General features: G+C 44.5%; 1 protein-coding gene across 2 annotated transcripts in view; it reads right to left on the minus strand.

Annotated features, from left to right (window-relative positions):
- CEP192 (centrosomal protein 192) overlaps positions 1-27,397 on the minus strand; it is a 203,644-nt gene that overhangs the window by 15,007 nt on the left and 161,240 nt on the right. For both annotated transcript variants that reach the window (XM_073678986.1, XM_073678985.1), the window contains exons 32-44: positions 26,616-26,706; positions 24,627-24,806; positions 24,233-24,493; positions 23,984-24,102; positions 21,516-21,622; positions 20,838-20,979; positions 19,359-19,534; positions 19,005-19,128; positions 18,824-18,929; positions 18,453-18,651; positions 18,231-18,310; positions 12,511-12,606; positions 12,094-12,213 (exon numbers count right to left, since the gene is read on the minus strand). In XM_073678986.1, coding sequence (XP_073535087.1) covers positions 12,094-12,213; positions 12,511-12,606; positions 18,231-18,310; positions 18,453-18,651; positions 18,824-18,929; positions 19,005-19,128; positions 19,359-19,534; positions 20,838-20,979; positions 21,516-21,622; positions 23,984-24,102; positions 24,233-24,493; positions 24,627-24,806; positions 26,616-26,706 — 1,801 coding nt within the window. The remainder of the gene's footprint in view (positions 1-12,093; positions 12,214-12,510; positions 12,607-18,230; positions 18,311-18,452; positions 18,652-18,823; positions 18,930-19,004; positions 19,129-19,358; positions 19,535-20,837; positions 20,980-21,515; positions 21,623-23,983; positions 24,103-24,232; positions 24,494-24,626; positions 24,807-26,615; positions 26,707-27,397) is intronic.

Genomic DNA, 27,397 nt, shown 5'->3' on the forward strand with positions numbered 1-27,397 from the left:
CAAATTTTTAATTTTCACAAGGGCAGACAGAAAAAATGGACCCCAAAATGTGTTGTGCAATTTCTCCTGAGCACGCTGATACCCCATATGTGGTGCAAAGCCACTGTTTGGGCGCACGGCATGGCTCGGAAGGTAAGGAGCGCCATTTGACTTTTGGAATGGAAATTTGACTGGAATGGATAGCGGACGCCATGTTGCATTTGGAGAGCCCCTGAGGTGCCTAAACAGAGGAAACCCACAACAAGTGACCGAATTTTACAATCTACTCCTCTGTATAAATTAATCTAGTGGTGGGAAAATAAGTAGATAGGTAAATGGTCACTAAACCCATAGATGAATTCCCACAGAGGTGTCATTTCCATAATGGGGTCACTTCAGGGGGGATTATGCTGTTCTGGCACTTTTCAGAGTACCAGAGCTAAAGAATCCCCCCTGAAGTGACCCCATTTTGGAAATGACACCCCTCTGGGAATTCATCTATGGGTTTAGTGACCATTTTAACTCAATGGATGATTTCCAGAAACAAGCACGCAATGGAAGGTTTAGATTCTGGAGAACCCCCCCCCTGGAAATTAAGTGAGCTCTACTCGAATGTGTCATTCACTAAATGAACCAAATGTTTGAATGACAAATTGGGATACATTTTTACAGTTTAAAAACGTGGTTCTGTGTGGAATATTTTAAAGCAGTCAGTGACGCATAAGGCTGGCAATGATGGGCATTGTGGGCAATAGTAGCGGGTATCACGCCTCATTCCTCTCTTAGTACATACACGACATCTTTTCTGGGGGTTCCTTCTTGTTTCCGTTGCTGGAATAAGTGCAATAAAATGTCGCTCAGTGAGTCTTTTCACATCCTCAGATTCTAATGGATGAGCGGGGCTAACACTTTGAAAGACAAGATTTTCAATTACCTTTTCTTGATAATCAAGAAAAGGATCTGAATTTCCTGCTTTTTTGTACAACACAAAAGAATTGTATGTGGCCACCTGAAACAAATAACCAACTTTTTATACCAGGTATAGGACTTTCTTGATACCTGGTATGGCTGTAGAACCTGGTCTGCAAGCTCCACACCCCCCATGTGTTTGTTGTAGTCAATGACTGACACAGGTTTTTGCTTCGGAGTGGTGGATTCTAGTTCTACAGTGGCCCTTGTGGCATCTGTGTGGATCGAGCTGAGGACAAAAATATCCCTCTTATCCCTATATTTCAGGGCAAGCAGCTCTCCGTTGCGTACAGCCCCTGACTGCCCCTTTTGAAACGTTTGGTTGACCAATGGTTGTGGAAACCCCTGACGGTTTTTACGGATGGTCCCACAAGCCCCGATGTTGTGTTCAACCAGACTTTTAAATAGGGGTATGCTGGTGTAATAATTGTCCACATATAGATTGTAGCCTTTTTGAAAAAATGGACTTATCAGCTCCCAAACAATTTTTGCAGATGTCCCCAGATAAGTAGGGCATCCTGGTGGGTTTAGTTGGCTATCTTTCCCCTCATATATGCGGAAAGCGGATGTGTATCCGGTTGAATTTTCGCACATTTTATAGATCTTTATTCCAAACCTTGCCCTTTTAGATGGGATAAATTGCTTGAGGTGCAGTCTTCCTTTGAATTTTACAAGGGACTCATCTATAGAAATATTTTGTGTTGGAGTGTAGAGGTTTAAGAATTTTTCTGACAAATTTTCAATGATGGGTCTAATTTTATATAACCTGTCATGTTCTGGGGCATTTCTGGGCAGGCATTAAATATTGTCGTTAAAATGCCAAAACTGCATGATCATTTCATAACGGGTCCTAGGCAGAACGACTGAAAACATAGGGGTGGCTTGAACAGGGTGGTTGGACCAGTAGGATCGAATGCTCGGTTTTTTAACAAGCCCCATGGCAAATGTAAGTCCTAAAAATTTTTTTATTTCCGGGACATTAGTTGGTGTCCATAAATTTGCCCTAGCATAGTAAGATCGGGGATTCTGGCTTATGAATTGGGATGCATATAAATTTGTTTGCACGACAATATGCTCTAGCAAGCTGTCTGTAAAAAACAAATTAAAAAAATGAGTTGGTCCAAAATCTTCCACCTCCACATTTATACCAGGAATGGCGTTGAAATCAGGGCTGAATGGAGCAGCCGAATCCGAAGCCTCCCATCTGGGAAATGCTAGATCATGTGGCAAAGCCCCTTGTACACTGGCGTGCGCCAATTCACTAGTAGCAGGGACAGCGCTTGTACTGGGCAGTGTTCCCTGATTTTGAGACGTTTCTCCAGTAGCGCTATTTGCCCCTATTGTTGTACTGGTCCTTGGGCTTGAGGATGGAACAGAATCACTGCTTATTTCTGAGCTCTCAGTGTCGCCGCTACTAAAGCCCTCAAAATCCACATCTCCATCTGAGATTGCGCTGTCATCAGTGTCAGAACACAGCAGGGCATACACCTCCTCTGCGGTATAAGTCTGACGGGCCATTTTATTATTTTTTGACTGGACTGATCTGACAGGACTGACTGATCTGACAGGACTGACTGATCTGACAGGACTGACTGACCTGACAGGACTGACTGACCTGACAGGACTGACTGATCTGACAGGACTGACTGATCGATCCGACAGGACTGACTGACTGATCGATCCGACAGGACTGACTGACTGATCGATCCGACAGGACTGACTGACTGATCGATCCGACAGGACTGACTGATCGATCCGACAGGACTGACTGACTGATCGATCCGACAGGACTGACTGACTGATCGATCCGACAGGACTGACTGACTGATCGATCCGACAGGACTGACTGACTGATCGATCCGACAGGACTGACTGACTGATCGATCCGACAGGACTGACTGACTGATCGATCCGACAGGACTGACTGACTGATCGATCCGACAGGACTGACTGACTGATCGATCCGACAGGACTGACTGACTGATCGATCCGACAGGACTGACTGACTGATCGATCCGACAGGACTGACTGACTGATCGATCCGACAGGACTGACTGACTGATCGATCCGACAGGACTGACTGATCTGACAGGACTGACTGATCTGACAGGACTGACTGATCTGACAGGACTGACTGATCTGACAGACTGACAGACTGACTGATCTGACAGGACTGACTGATCTGACAGGACTGACTGATCTGACAGGACTGACAGGACTGACTGACTGATCGATCCGACAGGACTGACTGATCTGACAGACTGACAGACTGACTGATCTGACAGGACTGACTGATCTGACTGGACTGACTGACTGATCGATCCGACAGGACTGACTGACTGATCGATCCGACAGGACTGACTGATCTGACAGGACTGACTGATCTGACAGGACTGACTGATCTGACAGGACTGACTGATCTGACAGACTGACAGACTGACTGATCTGACTGACTGACTGATCTGACAGGACTGACTGATCTGACTGGACTGACTGACTGATCGATCCGACAGGACTGACTGACTGATCGATCCGACAGGACTGACTGATCTGACAGGACTGACTGATCTGACAGGACTGACTGATCTGACAGGACTGACTGATCTGACAGGACTGACAGGACTGACTGACTGATCGATCCGACAGGACTGACTGACTGACTGATCTGACAGGACTGACTGAACTGACAGGACTGACTGATCTGACAGGACTGACTGATCTGACAGGACTGACTGATCTGACAGGACTGACTGATCTGACAGGACTGACTGATCTGACAGGACTGACTGATCTGACAGGACTGACTGATCTGACAGGACTGACTGATCTGACAGGACTGACTGATCTGACAGGACTGACTGATCTGACAGGACTGACTGATCTGACAGGACTGACTGATCTGACAGGACTGACTGATCTGACAGGACTGACTGATCTGACAGACTGACAGACTGACTGACTGATCGATCCGACAGGACTGACTGATCTGACAGGACTGACTGATCTGACAGGACTGACTGATCTGACAGGACTGACTGATCTGACAGACTGACAGACTGACTGATCTGACTGACTGACTGATCTGACAGGACTGACTGATCTGACTGGACTGACTGACTGATCGATCCGACAGGACTGACTGACTGATCGATCCGACAGGACTGACTGATCTGACAGGACTGACTGATCTGACAGGACTGACTGATCTGACAGGACTGACTGATCTGACAGGACTGACAGGACTGACTGACTGATCGATCCGACAGGACTGACTGACTGACTGATCTGACAGGACTGACTGAACTGACAGGACTGACTGATCTGACAGGACTGACTGATCTGACAGGACTGACTGATCTGACAGGACTGACTGATCTGACAGGACTGACTGATCTGACAGGACTGACTGATCTGACAGGACTGACTGATCTGACAGGACTGACTGATCTGACAGGACTGACTGATCTGACAGGACTGACTGATCTGACAGGACTGACTGATCTGACAGGACTGACTGATCTGACAGGACTGACTGATCTGACAGGACTGACTGATCTGACAGGACTGACTGATCTGACAGGACTGACTGATCTGACAGGACTGACTGATCTGACTGATCTGACAGACTGACTGATCTGACAGACTGACAGACTGACTGATCTGACAGGACTGACTGATCTGACTGGACTGACTGACTGATCGATCCGACAGGACTGACTGACTGATCGATCCGACAGGACTGACTGATCTGACAGGACTGACTGATCTGACAGGACTGACTGATCTGACAGACTGACAGACTGACTGATCTGACAGGACTGACTGATCTGACAGGACTGACAGGACTGACTGACTGATCGATCCGACAGGACTGACTGACTGACTGATCTGACAGGACTGACTGATCTGACAGGACTGACTGACTGATCGATCCGACAGGACTGACTGACTGATCGATCCGACAGGACTGACTGACTGATCGATCCGACAGGACTGACTGACTGATCGATCCGACAGGACTGACTGATCTGACAGGACTGACTGATCTGACAGGACTGACTGATCTGACAGGACTGACTGATCTGACAGGACTGACTGATCTGACAGGACTGACTGATCTGACAGGACTGACTGATCTGACAGGACTGACTGATCTGACAGGACTGACTGATCTGACAGACTGACTGATCTGACAGACTGACTGATCTGACAGACTGACTGATCTGACAGACTGACTGATCTGACAGACTGACAGACTGACTGATCTGACAGGACTGACTGATCTGACAGGACTGACAGGACTGACTGACTGATCGATCCGACAGGACTGACTGACTGACTGATCTGACAGGACTGACTGATCTGACAGGACTGACTGATCTGACAGGACTGACTGACTGATCGATCCGACAGGACTGACTGATCTGACTGACTGACTGATCTGACTGGACTGACTGACTGATCGATCCGACAGGACTGACTGATCTGACTGACTGACTGATCTGACTGGACTGACTGATCTGACTGGACTGACTGATCTGACAGGACTGACTGATCTGACAGGACTGACTGACTGACTGATCTGACAGGACTGACTGATCTGACAGGACTGACTGACTGATCGATCCGACAGGACTGACTGATCTGACAGGACTGACTGACTGATCGATCCGACAGGACTGACTGATCTGACTGGACTGACTGATCTGACAGGACTGACTGATCTGACAGGACTGACTGATCTGACAGGACTGACAGGACTGACTGACTGATCGATCCGACAGGACTGACTGATCTGACTGACTGACTGATCTGACAGGACTGACTGACTGATCGATCCGACAGGACTGACTGATCTGACTGACTGACTGATCTGACTGGACTGACTGATCTGACTGGACTGACTGATCTGACAGGACTGACTGATCTGACAGGACTGACTGACTGACTGATCTGACAGGACTGACTGATCTGACAGGACTGACTGACTGATCGATCCGACAGGACTGACTGATCTGACAGGACTGACTGATCTGACAGGACTGACTGATCTGACAGGACTGACTGATCTGACAGGACTGACTGATCTGACAGGACTGACTGATCTGACAGGACTGACTGATCTGACAGGACTGACTGATCTGACAGGACTGACTGATCTGACAGGACTGACTGATCTGACAGGACTGACTGATCTGACAGGACTGACTGATCTGACAGGACTGACTGATCTGACAGGACTGACTGATCTGACAGGACTGACTGATCTGACAGGACTGATCTGACAGGACTGATCTGACAGGACTGATCTGACAGGACTGACTGATCTGACAGGACTGATCTGACAGGACTGACTGATCTGACAGGACTGACTGATCTGACAGGACTGACTGATCTGACAGGACTGACTGATCTGACAGGACTGATCTGACAGGACTGACTGATCTGACAGGACTGATCTGACAGGACTGACTGATCTGACAGGACTGACTGATCTGACAGGACTGACTGATCTGACAGGACTGACTGATCTGACAGGACTGACTGATCTGACAGGACTGACTGATCTGACAGGACTGACTGATCTGACAGGACTGACTGATCTGACAGGACTGACTGATCTGACAGGACTGACTGATCTGACAGGACTGACTGATCTGACAGGACTGATCTGACAGGACTGACTGATCTGACAGGACTGACTGATCTGACAGGACTGACTGATCTGACAGGACTGACTGATCTGACAGGACTGACTGATCTGACAGGACTGACTGATCTGACAGGACTGACTGATCTGACAGGACTGACTGATCTGACAGGACTGACTGATCTGACAGGACTGACTGATCTGACAGGACTGACTGATCTGACTGATCTGACAGACTGACTGATCTGACAGGACTGACTGACTGATCTGACAGGACTGACTGACTGATCTGACAGGACTGACTGATCTGACAGGACTGACTGATCTGACAGGACTGACTGATCTGACTGATCTGACAGACTGACTGATCTGACAGACTGACAGACTGACTGATCTGACAGGACTGACTGATCTGACTGGACTGACTGACTGATCGATCCGACAGGACTGACTGACTGATCGATCCGACAGGACTGACTGATCTGACAGGACTGACTGATCTGACAGGACTGACTGATCTGACAGGACTGACTGATCTGACAGGACTGACTGATCTGACAGGACTGACTGATCTGACAGGACTGACTGATCTGACAGGACTGACTGATCTGACAGGACTGACTGATCTGACAGGACTGACTGATCTGACAGGACTGATCTGACAGGACTGATCTGACAGGACTGACTGATCTGACAGGACTGACTGATCTGACAGGACTGATCTGACAGGACTGACTGATCTGACAGGACTGACTGATCTGACAGGACTGACTGATCTGACAGGACTGACTGATCTGACAGGACTGACTGATCTGACAGGACTGACTGATCTGACAGGACTGACTGATCTGACAGGACTGACTGATCTGACAGGACTGACTGATCTGACAGGACTGACTGATCTGACAGGACTGATCTGACAGGACTGATCTGACAGGACTGACTGATCTGACAGGACTGATCTGACAGGACTGACTGATCTGACAGGACTGACTGATCTGACAGGACTGACTGATCTGACAGGACTGACTGATCTGACAGGACTGATCTGACAGGACTGACTGATCTGACAGGACTGATCTGACAGGACTGACTGATCTGACAGGACTGACTGATCTGACAGGACTGACTGATCTGACAGGACTGATCTGACAGGACTGATCTGACAGGACTGACTGATCTGACAGGACTGATCTGACAGGACTGACTGATCTGACAGGACTGACTGATCTGACAGGACTGACTGATCTGACAGGACTGACTGATCTGACAGGACTGATCTGACAGGACTGACTGATCTGACAGGACTGATCTGACAGGACTGACTGATCTGACAGGACTGACTGATCTGACAGGACTGACTGATCTGACAGGACTGACTGATCTGACAGGACTGATCTGACAGGACTGATCTGACAGGACTGATCTGACAGGACTGACTGATCTGACAGGACTGATCTGACAGGACTGACTGATCTGACAGGACTGACTGATCTGACAGGACTGACTGATCTGACAGGACTGACTGATCTGACAGGACTGATCTGACAGGACTGACTGATCTGACAGGACTGACTGATCTGACAGGACTGATCTGACAGGACTGACTGATCTGACAGGACTGACTGATCTGACAGGACTGACTGATCTGACAGGACTGATCTGACAGGACTGACTGATCTGACAGGACTGACTGATCTGACAGGACTGACTGATCTGACAGGACTGACTGATCTGACAGGACTGACTGATCTGACAGGACTGACTGATCTGACAGGACTGACTGATCTGACAGGACTGACTGATCTGACAGGACTGACTGATCTGACAGGACTGACTGATCTGACAGGACTGACTGATCTGACTGATCTGACAGACTGACTGATCTGACAGGACTGACTGACTGATCTGACAGGACTGACTGACTGATCTGACAGGACTGACTGACTGATCTGACAGGACTGACTGACTGATCTGACAGGACTGACTGATCTGACAGGACTGACTGACTGATCTGACAGGACTGACTGATCTGACAGGACTGACTGATCTGACAGGACTGACTGACTGATCTGACAGGACTGACTGACTGATCTGACAGGACTGACTGACTGATCTGACAGGACTGACTGACTGATCTGACAGGACTGACTGACTGATCTGACAGGACTGATCTGACAGGACTGATCTGACAGGACTGATCTGACAGGACTGACTGATCTGACAGGACTGACTGATCTGACAGGACTGACTGATCTGACAGGACTGACTGATCTGACAGGACTGACTGATCTGACAGGACTGACTGATCTGACAGGACTGACTGATCTGACAGGACTGACTGATCTGACAGGACTGACTGATCTGACAGGACTGACTGATCTGACAGGACTGACTGATCTGACAGGACTGACTGATCTGACAGGACTGACTGATCTGACAGGACTGACTGATCTGACAGGACTGACTGATCTGACAGGACTGACTGATCTGACAGGACTGACTGATCTGACAGGACTGACTGATCTGACAGGACTGACTGATCTGACAGGACTGACTGATCTGACAGGACTGACTGATCTGACAGGACTGACTGATCTGACAGGACTGACTGATCTGACAGGACTGACTGATCTGACAGGACTGACTGATCTGACAGGACTGATCTGACAGGACTGATCTGACAGGACTGATCTGACAGGACTGATCTGACAGGACTGATCTGACAGGACTGATCTGACAGGACTGATCTGACAGGACTGATCTGACAGGACTGACTGATCTGACAGGACTGACTGATCTGACAGGACTGACTGATCTGACAGGACTGACTGATCTGACAGGACTGACTGATCTGACAGGACTGACTGATCTGACAGGACTGACTGATCTGACAGGACTGACTGATCTGACAGGACTGACTGATCTGACAGGACTGACTGATCTGACAGGACTGACTGATCTGACAGGACTGACTGATCTGACAGGACTGACTGATCTGACAGGACTGACTGATCTGACAGGACTGACTGATCTGACAGGACTGACTGATCTGACAGGACTGACTGATCTGACAGGACTGATCTGACAGGACTGATCTGACAGGACTGATCTGACAGGACTGACTGATCTGACAGGACTGATCTGACAGGACTGATCTGACAGGACTGATCTGACAGGACTGATCTGACAGGACTGACTGATCTGACAGGACTGACTGATCTGACAGGACTGACTGATCTGACAGGACTGACTGATCTGACAGGACTGACTGATCTGACAGGACTGACTGATCTGACAGGACTGACTGATCTGACAGGACTGACTGATCTGACAGGACTGACTGATCTGACAGGACTGACTGATCTGACAGGACTGACTGATCTGACAGGACTGACTGATCTGACAGGACTGACTGATCTGACAGGACTGACTGATCTGACAGGACTGACTGATCTGACAGGACTGACTGATCTGACAGGACTGACTGATCTGACAGGACTGACTGACTGACTGATCTGACAGGACTGACTGATCTGACAGGACTGACTGATCTGACAGGACTGACTGATCTGACAGGACTGACTGATCTGACAGGACTGACTGATCTGACAGGACTGACTGATCTGACAGGACTGACTGACTGACTGATCTGACAGGACTGACTGATCTGACAGGACTGACTGACTGATCGATCCGACAGGACTGACTGACTGATCGATCCGACAGGACTGACTGATCTGACAGGACTGACTGACTGATCTGACAGGACTGACTGACTGATCTGACAGGACTGACTGACTGATCTGACAGGACTGACTGACTGATCTGACAGGACTGACTGACTGATCTGACAGGACTGACTGACTGATCTGACAGGACTGACTGACTGATCTGACAGGACTGACTGACTGATCTGACAGGACTGACTGACTGATCTGACAGGACTGACTGACTGATCTGACAGGACTGACTGACTGATCTGACAGGACTGACTGACTGACTGATCTGACAGGACTGACTGACTGACTGATCTGACAGGACTGACTGACTGACTGATCTGACAGGACTGACTGACTGACTGATCTGACAGGACTGACTGACTGACTGATCTGACAGGACTGACTGACTGACTGATCTGACAGGACTGACTGACTGACTGATCTGACAGGACTGACTGATCTGACAGGACTGACTGATCTGACAGGACTGACTGACTGATCGATCCGACAGGACTGACTGATCTGACAGGACTGACTGACTGATCTGACAGGACTGACTGACTGATCTGACAGGACTGACTGACTGACTGATCTGACAGGACTGACTGATCTGACAGGACTGACTGACTGATCTGACAGGACTGACTGACTGATCTGACAGGACTGACTGACTGATCTGACAGGACTGACTGACTGATCTGACAGGACTGACTGACTGACTGATCTGACAGGACTGACTGACTGACTGATCTGACAGGACTGACTGATCTGACAGGACTGACTGACTGACTGATCTGACAGGACTGACTGACTGACTGATCTGACAGGACTGACTGACTGACTGATCTGACAGGACTGACTGACTGACTGATCTGACAGGACTGACTGACTGACTGATCTGACAGGACTGACTGACTGATCTGACAGGACTGACTGACTGATCTGACAGGACTGATCTGACAGGACTGATCTGACAGGACTGATCTGACAGGACTGATCTGACAGGACTGATCTGACAGGACTGATCTGACAGGACTGATCTGACCCTAACTCTTACTTTCTTTTTTATTTTATTTTTTTCACTTTTACTGCGGCAAGGCTGACAGCTCGTGTCACATTGTTTCTCCTCTGCTCTCTCACTGAGATCAGAGGAGAAACAGTGTATTTATCAGGCAGATCGCCCGGGAAAGTTTGTTGCTAAAACAAACTTCCCTGGTGATCTCTCTGATTGGCTGGTGTGACGCTGACATCATCGAGACCTGAGCCAATCAGGTCTCGATGATGTCAGAGGTCACAGCACCGGGATCCCCGCCGCTGGCAGGTATGTGGGGGGCCCCGATCGCCGACTGTCACTATCTTTTAAATGCCGCGATCGCTATGGATCGCGGCATCTAGAAGATAGGAACAGGTTAACATCATGGGGACCTGATCCAATCAGGTCCCCATTATGCCACATGTCAGAGCTATCGCTCTGAACCGGTACCACAGCGCTAGCAGGACCCTGGGGATCCTGAGCGCTGCGGGACCACCCACCGTTTTTAAACGTCGGCGCTGCATAGAGCCCAGGCAGCGCCGACGTTTATGTACAGTGGGCGGTCGGGAACCGGTTAAATATAATGTTTTAGGCCACTTAGGAAAGAGATAATTATTTTTTTAGTTGATGACAAAATGATGAGAAGTTCCTAGCCCTGGTAATCAAAAATGTCAGTATTTTTTTGGCATACAGCAAGAGTACCGGGGACTTGCAGATGTATAATGCACAGATGGGCTTACTTCTCCGCAGAGCTGGAACCTCACTTTTTGCTTCAAATGTGGCTCTGAAACTGGATGACATTCAAGGTCCCAAGACTGCGTATAATCCCCTTTGTCTCTAGGAAAAAAAGTAACTGGCACCTGGAGAAAAAAAAAAAAAAAAAACATTTTAGAAGCGCAATGACAAATAATTTGACATCAGAAGGGTGGTTAATATTAAGAGGTATGTTCACACAGTGCTTTTTGCAGCATTTTTGTCCAGATGAAAAACAATAAAAAGTGTTCACGAGAAAAACAGAGTATGTTACAAGTATTTTTTGAAGCATTGCATTGAATTAAAAAAAAAAAATGCAAAAACGTATCGGTTTTAAAAAATACACAAAGGAAAAAAATATTCATAGAAAAATGAAACGTATGAACAATCTTTAAGTGATATACTTTTAGTTTCTCATGAGAACCAAGAACTCCAGACACACGAGAGCATCTAAAAGCTGTATAGGTCGCACGATATACATCTCCACTTTGATCAATAGCCTAAAGAAAGAAACAGAAAAAAATAGGATGCGAGTCATTAGAACATGTGTAGGGGGAAAAAAAAAAAGCTTACTCAAAGACCTGAAAGAAATGGAATAGATTTGTAACCACTACAGACTAAATTTACACAGTGGTTATTTAATGCCCGTTTTCCTGGTCAAAGCAAAAGGATAACGAATAACTTTTTACATGCACATACACTCTGTAAAACAATGTGATGTTAACGCCGAGCCACTGCGAGCTCTACTTGGTATTGCTGCTGAACCCCACTCATTCAAGTGAAGGAAAGCTTCAAAACAAGTCATGAACCATGGACTAAAGTGAAGCCAAATTTTAGATGCATTCTTAACATCCTAATTAGAGTTGGTGTGAATCGATTAGATACCCTGTGTCCAGTCCATTTACCATGTCCGTAATCTGAGAAACTCAGAGTAGTCTTTTACGTGATGACAGCCTCGGGGTCCTCTTCAGATTTGTCAGCCTGGTGAGACGCCATATGGGCATCACACTGGAACAAAGATGTGCGCCAAGCAAGCAAATCAAAAGAATTGCCATGAATGACGTCAAGCAAGAGTCAAGAAAGTCATAAGTTACTTACCGGTAACAGGATTTTTCAGAGACCATGACAGCACCACGAAAGAGGGGATCCGCCCACCAAGGACAGGAAACCGACAGCCTTAAAAGGGGCGGCCCTCTCTTCTAGCCTCAGTTTGGATTACAGAGCATTGAGAGGACCACCAGGTTAGTAGACATAGCAAAACATGATAAACCAACATTTTTATAAATCACCAACTTAAGAGTGAAAATTAATAAACAAGGAGTGCTCCCACCAATGTGAAGGGAGGGAATATAAGGGTGCTGTCATGGTCTCCAAAAAATCCCGTTACCGGTAAGTAACTTATGACTATCGGTCGACCATGACAGCACCACGAGAGAATTACAGAGATGAAGAAGTTTAGGAAGGGACTACAGCTTGGAGCACCCTTCTCCCGAAAGTGAGATCAGACGAAACACCCGAATCCAGTCTATATTGCCTATAGAAGGTAGACGGAGAAGACCAGGTAGCAGCCTTACATATGTCTTCTATTGAGACACCCATCTTCTCCGCCCAGGAGGTAGTCACTGCCCGGGTGGAGTGAGCCTTCAATTCTTGTGGTATTTCCTCACCGCTGGATGTATAAGCTAGGGAAACAGCATCCCTGATCCATCTAGCTATGGTGGACTTTGTGACTTTAGAGCCTTTCCTAACACCTTGGTACAATATAAATAACAAACTATCTTTTCTAAACTCTCTGGTGACCAAGAGGTACCTAATTACACATCTCCTTACGTCTAGTGTACGAAACTCTTCTTCTTTCCGGTTACCCGGATTAGGACAGAAGGAGGGTAGGACTACTTCTTGGAGTCTGAAAACGGGTAGCTACTCTAGGGAGATAGGCGGGATCAGGTTTAAGAATTATTTTATCATCCAGGATCTGAGTGAAGGGCAAGGCTGAAGACAGGGCATGAATATCACTAACTCTCCTAGCAGATGTTAAAGCTATCAGAAGTGCTGTCTTAAGGGAGAGGGACTTAAGAGTGGCTAACTATTGGCTCAAAGGGTGGACTAGTTCAGGCTTTAAGAACCAAATTTAGATCTCAGGGTACCAATTTGCTTTTGACAATGGGCCTGGACCTAAAGGCGGCTTTAATGAAACGCGAAATCCAATAATTACTCGCCAGATCACAGCTATATTAGGCGCCTAAGGCGGACACCTGAACCTTCAGGGTGCTAGTGGCTAGCCCTAACTCAAGACCTTTTTGCAGAAATTCTAGAATTTTACTTATTGCAGCCTCCTCACCGACTCTGGAACTGGAAAATGATAAAAACTTCTTCCAGGTTCTCGCATAAATTCTGGTTGTAATAGGCTTACGGCTACGCATTAAGGTCGTCACTAAGCCTTGGGGTTTTTATTTGGGATCCAGGGAACAGAAGAGCCGAGTTTTCCGATTTAACTTTGTAGCAAACAAGTCCACTACTGGAGGTCCCCATCTTTGGACAATTTGGGAGAAAATGTCCTGATTTAGTTCCCATTCCCTCTGTCTCAGGGTTTAGCGGCTTAAGTAGTCTGCCCTTGAATTTTTTTTCCCTTTTATATGAAGGGCTGTTAGGAAACAAAGATGGCATTCCGAGACCGGAAAGAGCTGATCCGCCACTCTCATTAGAGATCTTGATCGTTTACCCCCTTGGTTGGAGAGACTCTTTTCCGAATTAGACCATGACCCCTGGGTTACCATATCTCCAAGATGGGCCCCCCACCCACTGGAACTGGCATCGGTAGTAATAGTTCGGGTTGTTCTAAAAACCCAGGGGACCCCTCTGGATAAGTTCACTTCATTATCCCACCACAGTAAGGATTCAACTGACCGGGAAGACAAGGAAAACCTCCCCTCCAAGCGCCCCTTCAACATAACTTCATTATGCAGTACATCCCATTGTAAAACCCTGGAGTAATAATGAGCCCACAGAACCCCGAGAAGGCAAGATGTCAGGGTACCTAACAGGGACATCGCAGTTCTCAGGGACATGACTGGGTTTGACACTGCCCTTTTTACTTGATCCCTGATATTTAATTTTTTGGCTTCAGGGAGGTAACATGTCTGAGAATCTGAATCCAGCATAACTCCTAAGAATTGCTGAACTTTTGTGGCTGTTAACGTAGATTTATTTAAATTTAGGACCCAGCCCAGATTCTCTAACATGGAGATCACTATTTTTAGATGTTTACTACATTGAAGGGCCGAGTTACCAACTATCAGGAAATCATTCAGATAAGGGATAATTAATATGTCATGCTCTCTAACATGAGCCATTACCTCTGCCACGATTTTGGTAAATACCTGGGGGACTATGGCTAAACCGAACGGCAGGGCCCTATATTGAAAGTGCTTGATGACCCCATCTATAACTACGGCCACTCTAAGATATTTCTGGTAATCTGTATGGATAGGTATATGGTAATAGGCGTCTTTCAAATTCAAAACTACCATGTAACAATCTGTAAACAGCAATTTTATTGTTGACCTTATCAATTCCATTTTGAAGGTGGGGATTATCAGGAGTTTATTCAGGGCTTTTAAATTTATAATACACCTGAAAGAACCGTCCGGCTTAGAGACCAGAAAGAGAGGGGAGTAAAATCCCAACCCCCTTTCGGACGCTGGGACCTCCACAAGGACTGCTTTTGAACAAGGACCAGTACTTCTTCCTGAAGAGCGAGTTGTTCTGATATAGAGGAACGGACCGGGGTCAAGATAAACCTTCCACGAGGAACTGCTTGGAACTGGAATCTCAGACCCGAACCTGGGCTAAGAGTCATTGACTCGATTTCCGAGGCTACAGAGTGGAAAAAGACGTACTGAACAGAAGACCTCTACCTTTTGGTTTACGGTCTTCCCATTTATCCTGGTCTCTCTGTGGCCTTTTACGCACAAATCTTCTGCAAAAAGACCGCTTATAGGCAGGCATGGACAGGCTAGGGAAACCTTTCTTCCTGTCGCTTGCTTTGTCTAGGATTTCATCCAGGACTAGACCGAAGAGCTGTTCCCCTTCGCAAGGTATAGCACAGAGTCTAGTTCTAGCCTGGACGTCACCCAGCCAACACTTGAGCCACAGGGTCCTGTGGGGGGAGAGAACCCTTTCTTTCTGGCTTTTGCCACTCTCTATGGATTAGACCGTGAAGTTTATCATTAAACGGGAAACATTTTCTCTTCCTCTGCCCCAGTCCTCTGAACAGTACGTCTTGGACTGACTTCTCTGGTCTGAGGTCCGTAATGCCCATGGTTGAGCGGACCGCTTTAACCAACCCATCAACTTCATTTAATGGAAAGCAGTGCTGGCCTGATCCACTATCCGAAGATGAGGAAGATGAAGATGAATCGTCAAGAGTCCACCTCCTCGGCTGATGATAGGGAATAATCAGGGGTTGGGGAGACCTCATGGTTAGCTTCCTTCCTCTTAGACTTTTTAGAGAGGAGTTTGCTCACCTCTGATTTAACTAGGGTTTTTAAGCCTGAGGCGAAACTAGGGGTCTCATCCGCCAAAGTTTGGTTTATGCAGGACTGGCACAGTCTTTTGGAATATGAGTCCGCCAATAGGGCCTCGCATAATGCACATTGCTTGTGTTTGGTTTTGGAGGTACACTTCTTCCCCTAAACAGATAAGAAGAAGGGACACCTTATTACCCAAGTGAACTTTCTCGAAGATCACTTACCCAGAGCTCAAATAGCCGGTACCAGTTTAGCTGGAGGACCTTTCTCAGCCGGGGGATCGTCCCTAGGGGCTGCAGATTCGTCCGTCTTGTTAGAGTCACGATGGCCGGACCGGGTTCGTCTACCTGCAGTCCGAGAACTGCTGGTGACTCGAGGGGGTCGTGTCTCCTGTGGCTCCCCAGGCGACAGCGGAGATGGAGAAAGCGGCGGCCGCTGGATTTGCTGCGGATCGTCTTCAGAATCCATTAACAATAGAGTTCTGAAGTAGCTGGGAAGCCTAGAGCAGCGATATCTGGACGCTTAAATAGGAGAGTCTACTTACCTTTAATTTCCCCTCTTTTTTTTTTTTTTACATTGCCATCTGCTGGTTGGAGGGGAGAATGAGCGCTCACGCGGCGTCTGCATGCATGTGGACCGGACTTCCTGTCTGGTCACATGACCGCCCGGCCCCCAGCCTAGTAAAAGACCGGAAGCATGCGGCGCCGGTCATAGAGGAGCTGCTCCTGTAATCGGCGCTTTCTCCCTCCAGCTGCCTGCTACAGCTACTGTTCGCCTGCTGCTAGGGGCGGCCCTACCCCGGTCGGAGTACTGCTCCCCCAGCGTCCTGCGCGCAGGTCTGGGGCTGCCAACCCTAGACAGGGGCACAGCCCCCCAATGCTGTGCCCATCTCAAGTTGGGGCTGCAGCCTCCGTCATCAAGATCCATCTGGCTGGAGCTGCCACCCCAGATAGGGGCGCAGCTCCCACAGCCCAGGGTACAGGACGGTACTAGAGCTGTTGATCCCAGACAGGGGCACAGCTCGACAGCACGCTTCTTCCGGGCATCTGCACAGGTAAGCCTGTCAGAGGTTCCCTCCATCAAGGACAGGAAACCAAACTGAGGCGAGAAGAGAAGGCCGCCCCTTTTAAGCCTGTAGGTTTCCTGTCCTTGGTGGGCGGATGCCCCTCTCTCGTGGTGCTGTCATGGTCGAACGATAAAAGAGGCTTTTAAGGGCTCCCATTCACTGTCCACAGATTACAGAATGGGCTGATGGACTGGGTCCTGCAAATCCATTCGCACTAACTCTAATCCTAGCCTGCCATACTATGTCAGGGCTCTAGAGTATAATAGATTTCTTTTAACGTCTTGTACTACTCTCTCATGGTCTCATGGGAAATTATAGGCAAACTCATTTGTAATGTGCAAGGCACATTTTACAACTGCTTTGATAATTGCAAAAAAATAATAATTTCTAGATGCAGTGTGTATCTACAATTTTGTAAGTTTGCATCACAGACATAAATACAATTGACATTGCAGTGCAAATTAACACCGTGGCACCTGGTCATTAAAACAATTTGTTAAATTTACAAAAATAAAAATAAAAAGCATACCTTAACATAAGGCGGTGCAAAAGATGAAAGAAGCCATTTAATATCTTCATCACTTGGATTTTCAATGTTCAAAAAAGTCTCTAATAAGTTAGAGAAATGGAAAAAAAAAAGAAGCAAATAAATCTAACAAAAAAGGTACAGTACAAACCAAAAACAGTTAATCTTGTAATTTGGGGAGAATGCTTTATTCTCTGCATAGCCAAAGATAAAAATTGACATTACCTGAACTATCACCTGCAACAGTTCTAGGAAACACAACAGTCCGATTCTTTATTTCAACTTTTGAGGAGGGAGATTTGGAGACCGGTTTCGTTACATGAATTGGTGCTTCCAGATGAGGGGAGAACATAGACAATGACTTTGGTACTCCATTTGCAGACACAACTGGGATGGCCTCACTAATTATCTCAACTTTAACAATCTGCAGGATAAAGAATTTAAGAAAAATAAGACTGATCGTATTCTAAGAAAATAAAAGCTCACACAGTAAGACAGCATAGCTGCTTCAAATAATGTAAAAAGTAATCCGCCACAAAATAGGAAAATATATACATATTTTTATCGCCAACCATCTTCATACATAAGCAATATACCTTTTGCCCGAAGTCACAATGGATATAAATCTGGCCGCTCCATGGAAGCATGTTTTGCTTTGTGGACATCAAAGGATTTGGGCTCACTAGAATAATTGCATGGCTCCTATAAAAAGAGAAATGTATCAATACCCCAATACTCCTAGAAGAGGCTCATGAAATCAAACAGAGTGTGACTTACTGAGGCTGGACATTTCCGTGCTGAGGTTTGATAGTAAGATAATGGGCAGGCCAAGAAAGATCAAATTGTAATGGTTTTGGAGAATTGTTCACAATCTGGATATGGCCTGTTGTTGCCAAACCACCTAAAACAGAGGAGCCGTTTACTAAAATAAGAACATCACTGATTATCTGTGAAGGACTGTTTTGTTGAAGAACATATTTGAGGGAAGTGGCACACAATTTCGTACTATCATCATTCAACACCATAAGATATAATACAGGAGTAAAACTCTTGTTTACAGCTCCCATACAGATACAATGCTGACAGTAAGTACAATAAGGCAGTAATGAATGCTTAAGAAAGAACACCTACCAGAAGGAGGCGCTCTCAACACTAGGGCCTCCGGTAGGACACTCCATGGATGTTGTTCCAGAACGTTCTTTTGGAAGGAGACATTACTATTTGTCAAAAAGGGTCCTTGTGGGCCTCTGACCGGTAACACATCCAGTGATGCATTGCTAAAGTTTTGCTCTGCATTTCCTAAAGTACTAGATATGAAACCAAATGGGAAGAGTGGTAAGGGGAGTGGGGAGAAAAAAAAAAGTCACAGAGACATTTTGCAGTAAATTCTTCTAAGTGCACACTGAGTAGGAAAACAATTCATACAATATGTATGCTTCTGGTGCACTTTTGTGGTTTTGTTACTTACTTGTTTTCCTTCCATTCATTTGAATGGGTGAAAAATTATGAAATCAATTGACATGCTGCAGATTTTGAAAAAAAAAAAAGAAAAAAAAAAGAAACACTTTGATGGTTAAAAGCAAGAAAAGCAAGCAGCATGTGCGTGAGATTTCATAAATCTCATCCATCTTGCTGGTACCATAAACTGCAGAATGTATTACCCTTAAAAATGAGCAGAAAAAATGCAGCAAAACTGCAACGCTTGAACAAGCACTTAGAAAAGCGGAACTCTTATGTATTCACATGACAGAAAGCAAAACATGAAAGACATTGTGCATATTTTCACCTGTGATTTTCAATAAGACATCAGATATCTGAGGTAAGACTGGCACAATGGAAACTATATGCGATATTCGTTCATAGTGCATTTTTCATATTATATGTATAACTCCAGATTATAGTGTATAAATGGTAGTAGTAATTAAAGGAAACTTCTCAGCAATTTTTACCTCCCAAACAATTTATGCAAGTGTGTAGCCCTGTTATATGGTAAGCCAGTCGATCCCTTAAGGATCCCAAATCACTGTTCCTGCAGGGTGAAATCACATTTTGAGGTTGTTTCTGGAAGTGCATTGGGGGACTGACCATACACTTCTTGCTCATCATCCTCACGCTGTTTGCTATTCAGCAGCACCCTATCCTGGCTGATAAACCGGTCATTGGCCCTATACCAGAGGAAACGACCGGTCAATCCTCCAGGGAAAAGTGCTGGTAGGTAGGAAACAGAGGGCGAGGCTGAGAAGCCAGAAGTATATTGTCACGCCCCAATGCACTTCCAGACACAAAACTTTAAAACGAGATTTCTTGCTGCTGGAGTAGTGTGTTAGGGTCATGAAGGGATTTGTCTGGCTTAAATTTTAAAGGGCTACACAGTCATATAAATGATTTTGGGAGGAGTTCAAGTTTGACATGTTCCCTTTAAGCAGCAATTTTAATGAGGTGGTAGATCTGCAGGACTGTCAAACATTACTCAGGTTTTATCCTCTCACCATAACTTATTACTAAATTCTGGCATTGTGCATGGCACACCAGAATCACACTATGAAGTTTTGGTTTCAGTTGAAGTCATTTGTGGTAATCTTGGTTTTTAAAAGGGATTACACGCATTACCTGGCTAAGTTAATATTTCGAAAAGGCAGCAAAGTTTCAGCATTATTCACTTCCGAGACACTTCCAAAAACAGACAGTGTAACTTTATGCATATTGCCATAGAAAAGCTGGATATCATTTGGTCTTTGTGGCAAATCATACACTGAAAAAAAAAGAAAAAGCAAGACTCAGAATCAGATTTAACATTCTGTAGCTGATCAGGCAGAATTACTCTTACTAAAGATGAATATATTAGAGTTAATCAGATTGATCAGACTTCTCTGCACGCCTTTCTCCAGGTGGATGTATGGTTCGTCATACTAGAATTAGAGGTCAGGCTCAGAACCATCAGATATTGATTGCATAGCCTAGATGCATATCAAAGTCTCCAGAAACAACCCATGCGGGTTTACCTAAACAGGAGGCCATTGTGTAGGCGGTAAAGCACAAAAATATACAGAAGATACAAAACATTATGACGGTTTCATCCAACGAGCTACAAACGATGGTAAGCAACATCACATATACAATGTGATCATGGGAGGAAAAAGGAATATTGGCTTTCGTGGCCTTGTAGATCAGAATTATGATCTGTAAAATGGGGAGCTGGTGTCTTACTGTACAGACAAAAAAAACACAGCAACTAGCACAGGAAAAATGTATATCAGATTTGTATAGTGCAGCAAACATGTGAATTACCTTCAGACACAAGGTGCTCACTGCGAAACTCTTCATCAAATCTTATATTTTTTAACCTTGCATTCTCAATGTTTTTTTGTGCAGATTCAGGCTTGTACTGCAGTGCTCTGTTAAAAAACAAAACCGAGTAGTAAAATGGAGGGGGTACCATTTACGTATGGTTGCTTATATAGCGATCTCATTCTAGAGTGCTTCACAGACATAATTATCACTGTCCCCATTATTAGGACCAGATCAGCAAATGAGCCATTTCTTAATAAAGATCATGAAGTCAAATTAGAAAACAGAGTTAAATTAAATCCACTCAACTGAAATCCAAATGAACAAAGGCTTCAACACCTTCCTCCCAAAGAGAGAACATTTGTTAATGTATACATTTGAGTAGAATTATAAAAAGACATGTGCAATGATAGGGTTAAGCAGATTACAATAAGCAGGCGAGAAAATCAGAGAATGTGTTCCTCTAAACACGCCACTTACATTTTATTTAATGTCCTAGTGATTGAGATAAGTGATATGAAGAGTGTCTTATAACTTACAGAAAAAACTCGTTTTTGGCTGCTGCTAACTCAATGCAGCAAGAATTTATGATGTTCTGTAAGTAAAATAGACATTATCTCTAGAGCACATGTACACAGGACTGATAAGCTGCGGGAATTCCCCCACGATTTGCATGCACAAAATGCATAATACAGTACCAGCAAAGTGGATGCTACTATAGGAAATCTTAGCCATATGCTGTGCAAAAAAATTACCAGCAGAAAATGATCTGAGTATTTTAAACCTGACCCATGTGAATTTATTATATAGATTTTCATCACAATAACAAAAGTAAACAGCAATTATGGCAGTTGAATGTACAATGCAAGCTGATAGGTGACTACGATGTGGAGAAACCTATAGTAAAAAAACCACATAACAAGAACAAGCTTGAAATAGGGATCTGCTCCGAAACGTGGAAGGGGTGTCCACATGCCAATCTGCCTCTATGATATCTCCATAAGCTCCACCTGTGTGTGCAGCCTGCTTGTCTACCTCCTTGGACTTATTATAGTTGCATGACCACACAAATCTATGAAGATATCTTCTGCAGACTAAAGCACTTTAATTGAGATTTGCAATCCTTTAAGATTTGTGGTATATTTTCCAGGGCTGTGGTGTCTATATAAAATGGACTGACTCCGAAAATATATAATAAATTGGGTACAGTAGTACAATGCAGGATGAGCTGTAAATGTTTTCATAAGAATTTGGGAAAGTTATGAAATGTCCTATAAATGTCTGTTCTGTTCCTGATCTAAGGATTTGGGCTTTTAATTGAGCTGAATCTGTGCTGCACTTTATGTACACGCTCAGTAGTGAGGCCGGGCTGCACTTTATGTACACGCTCAGTAGTGAGGCCGGGCTGCACTTTATGTACACGCTCAGTAGTGAGGCCGGGCTGCACTTTATGTACACGCTCAGTAGTGAGGCCGGGCTGCACTTTATGTACACGCTCAGTAGTGAGGCCGGGCTGCACTTTATGTACACGCTCAGTAGTGAGGCCGGGCTGCACTTTATGTACACGCTCAGTAGTGAGGCCGGGCTGCACTTTATGTACACGCTCAGTAGTGAGGCCGGGCTGCACTTTATGTACACGCTCAGTAGTGAGGCCGGGCTGCACTTTATGTACACGCTCAGTAGTGAGGCCGGGCTGCACTTTATGTACACGCTCAGTAGTGAGGCCGGGCTGCACTTTATGTACATGCTCAATAGTGAGGCCGGGCTGCACTTTATGTACACGCTCAGTAGTAGGGCTGTGGAGTCGGAGTCAGGGAAATAGAGGAGTCGGAGGTTTGGCTTATTGACTCCACAGCCGTGATGATATTTTCAACTTCTTTTTATCTGTACGGTGCTTTGTCTATTCGTTAAATACGATATTTACATGCATGAATACATGTGGTGATATAATAGAAACAATATCCAAAAAAGTTACGTTTTAGACTTGTCTATGCGTGTTTTTTTTTTGTTTGTTTTTTTTACTGTACACTGCTACAGATTTTCATATCCAGTGGATAAGTCCCACATTTATGTATCCCAGAAAGGAGTAGTCAGGAACTGAAAACTTCATGGCAATCAGCTCCTTGCTGTATGTCAGGCAGCGAAAAACCCCTGGCAGTCAACTAATACCAGGAGAAGCTGCAAGTTGGTTGCACACTTCAAATGGATTGGACACTATGCAAAATGAGCTCTCCAGACAATCGTTTTAATAAAAGACACATATTATGTTGAATCAATAGCATTTTCATATTGGGGGTGAAGGTGTCAGGTTTTCTTTGCACCAGGGCACCTCACTTAAGGGAAGACCTGAAGTTTTTATGGGCTGTAATGACTGGCCAGAATCTGTAGTGAATTTTGCATTTTGGAGCAGGTACTTAATACACCTCTGTTTTGTATTGCCTTGCACACCTCACATATAAAGACTTTACCTGCGAAACTGCTGCCTGGAAACTTCATCGCCACAGAAAAAACAAACACTGAATAACAGCAATGTACTGGATTCAAGACATTCCTCCAGTCCTGCACCATTGTAGGATATTGTAACCATCTATGATGAAAAATGAACATCTGAACACTGAAAATGTCTTAAGAAAACATGTACTCTTTTTGAAGTAGCTTCATATAGTTAAAGTAAAACTACACCAATAGTCAAAACATCCAACCCAAAAAAAACCTACCTCCTGGGTGCCTTCTTTCAATACAAACTTTTCAGGAGTGACTGAACAAGAGCTGGAATCCATTAGGAGACCTTTCTGTACATTGGCGAAACATACAGCCTTAACGTATGCAGCTCTGGAGCCGGTGTTCCTGACTGAGACGTTCCCCTTGCTCACACGGTCAGCCATCAATCCACTTAGTGTTATCATGTAGCTGTCCGACAGCTTTTTAACACCTTCAAGTATTACATTACTTGTCCCACCATAACCAGACAGGGGTATCTAAGGGAAGAGAAACAGGAATTTTACAACAGAGATGAGTTATAGTTTCAAAACAACTTGAAACTAGTAATTATGCCTGCCTCTATATAAAAAAATAAAATATTAAAGAAAAAAAAATTAGACCAAAACTTACAGTAAATTTAATGCCCGGCTGTGAAGCTTTAATCCCAGATTGTTTGATCTCCAGTTTAGCCAACATACAATCTACACGTGTAGGTGAAAACATCAGCTGAACGCAAGAATCTTCTTTTGGGTGGATTGTAATCTCACGATTGTTAGTCAGACGTTCTTCCGGGCCAAATGAACTCTGCAACTGCAGAATGCAAGAATGAAAAAGCTTATTAGACATACAAGAAAAAATTATTTTTTTCCCCCCATTTACGGACTAGTTAAACAAAAAATGATTTAGCAAAAAACTGAGAGTGACTAGACTGTTCTCATACTGGGGCTAAACAGTTTTAAGATATCATGAGCAGATACTGACACTTGTAACTAATCAGTTAACATCTTTGTAGAATAGGTTTGAAGAATAATATAGTGACCCGACTGGTATCACCACTGGGCAACACTGGCACAATATCTTGGTACAGTTAATATCCATCATGTTTGCAGTTTTTCTCAAGAAGAAAAACAAATTGCATATTGTGCAACTGGAAGAGCAGACACTTTGGTTTCCCATGAAGTTTTATATGCAGGATAGTCTTACTGCATTGTGTTGCTGCCCTAAACAAAATGAACCTTTGCAACAATAATACTAAAAAAAGGTACCAACTTTTTTTCAGAAAAAAAGATTTAAATGCTAAAACAGATAAGAAATAAATCAAAACAAAATACTAAAATGTAGATAATCACTCTGATATGATTGGAGAACAAAGTTGGAAATCCCTTAAAGAGAATCTGTCACCAGGTTGTGCCATGTAATCTGAGAGCAACATGATGTAGGGACAGACACCCTGATTCCAGTGAGGTGTTACTTACTACTCCGCTTGGTGTAGTTTTGATACAATCACAGTTTTCTCTGCTGCAGATCTAGCACTTCTCTGAATACCGAGAACCACCTCACCCACACCACTGATTGGCAGCTTTCTGCCAATGTGCAGTGTATACAGAAAGCTGCCACTCAGTGTTGGGGGCAAGGTTATATAGAGCAGGAGGACTACATGGCAGAAGACAACTAGTCCTCTAGTGATGATCACCTACTGATAAAAATTATTTTATTAAAAATAAAAACTACACTGAGCAGCCCAGTAAGTGACATCGCTGGAATCAGGGTCTCTGTCTCTACATTATGCTGCTTTCAAATTAAATAGCAGAAACCTGGTGATAAGTTCCCTTTAAAGGTGTTGTGACTACAGTTCTAGGAATTGCAAAGGAGACTCCTGTTTGGATTTTATCTATCTAGAGGTACTCTACCGTCAATGAAAATGGCACCCTACTGTATATGGCACCCTACTGACAGTTTGAAAGCCAACTGTAATGATAATTAAAGCCACATCTTGAAGTGAAAAGAATTACTTGAAAATCATAGCAGATCACTCGGCTCATATCCTAACTAATAATACAACATGTAAAATGATTAAGACAAAAAAAAAAGATTTCATATATTATAAAAAGATCATGTGGATGTCATAAATAGAGTAGAATACTTGGGACTTCATTCCAGAGAGGAGAGAACCAACCATGCTTTGCTAGAAGCTTGATTACAAGCAACTTAATGTTTTGTTTGCTTCCATTCAATGTCATTTTAGGATCCCTGTTAAAGATAGTTTTCATCCACTTACAACTATAAATGGGGCTAAAATCTGCACATATCTAATACTCTGGATACACTTCAGCAAACCATCAGCTGTCAGTCTACACGATTCTCTAAGTTTTGTTGTAAAACTTTTAAGGCTTTGGCTATAAGCTATACATGCTCTCATTTAGTGATCAGAAGAGGAAATCTTTAAAATCATGAACTGAAAGTTCATAAACCGCAGGACACACTTCATTGTACAATATTTAGGTTGCATTATTATCAAATAGAGGATGAGCATTACAAAATAGCCTAGTTGGATAGCCTAAAGAGAGGAGTTACTCTGGAGCCTAACTACTAAAATTATATAAATGCAACTTTGTATACCTGAAAGCAGTCTTGATCTTGACCTCTTATTAAAAGGCGCATATGCTGGCTCAAAATTGTTGACGTGTTCCTTAGCGTTAACTTCTGCAGTCTGAGAAAAGAAAATTACATTTTTTAAAAATAATTTTATTGCGAAAACCAAATTCTCACCACCTTCAGAACTGTGCAATTTTTGGTTTATTTCTCCTTTCCTTCCAAGAGCCATCATTTATTTTATATTTTTCGGTCGATATAGGCACATGAAGGCTTGCTTTTTTTCCCGAGATGAGAGTAGCTTGGAATTATACCATTAATTGTACCATAAAATGTACAGAAAAATGGAAAAAAAAAGTCCAAGTGGGATGAAATGGGGAAAAAGAATTAATATTTTCAGCACAGAAACAGTAAATCAAATTAAGTGTTAAACCTCATGTATTACTGGAATCCATGCTTCGTGAATCCAATAAATTGATTCCTTTAGTTTTTTTTTTTTTATAAACTTAGAATGTTGGGAAGAACGATGGTGAAAATCATTAATATGAGCTTTGATCTCCCTTTTTTACTTTAGTTGCTTGAGTAATATCGGCTGGCATAGACAGTCACACAAATTTCTGGCGTAAATTCTATTAAATTATTTAGGCTGCACATGACAGATGCTCCATTAAGCTCTGTCTACATATAGAAAAGTGCCATGAACAGTGGAAAAAGAAAAAAAGTTGCAAATTATGACAAATATGGTGTGCATCATAATTTGTGACTTTTACACCAGAAAACTGGCAGAGGTGTCAAAGATAGATTTTCCC

Source organism: Phyllobates terribilis, unplaced genomic scaffold (assembly GCF_046119375.1).
Source record: "Phyllobates terribilis strain yellow unplaced genomic scaffold, ASM4611937v1 Scaffold_4__5_contigs__length_816908805, whole genome shotgun sequence".
In the NCBI taxonomy this organism is placed as follows: domain Eukaryota; kingdom Metazoa; phylum Chordata; class Amphibia; order Anura; family Dendrobatidae; genus Phyllobates; species Phyllobates terribilis.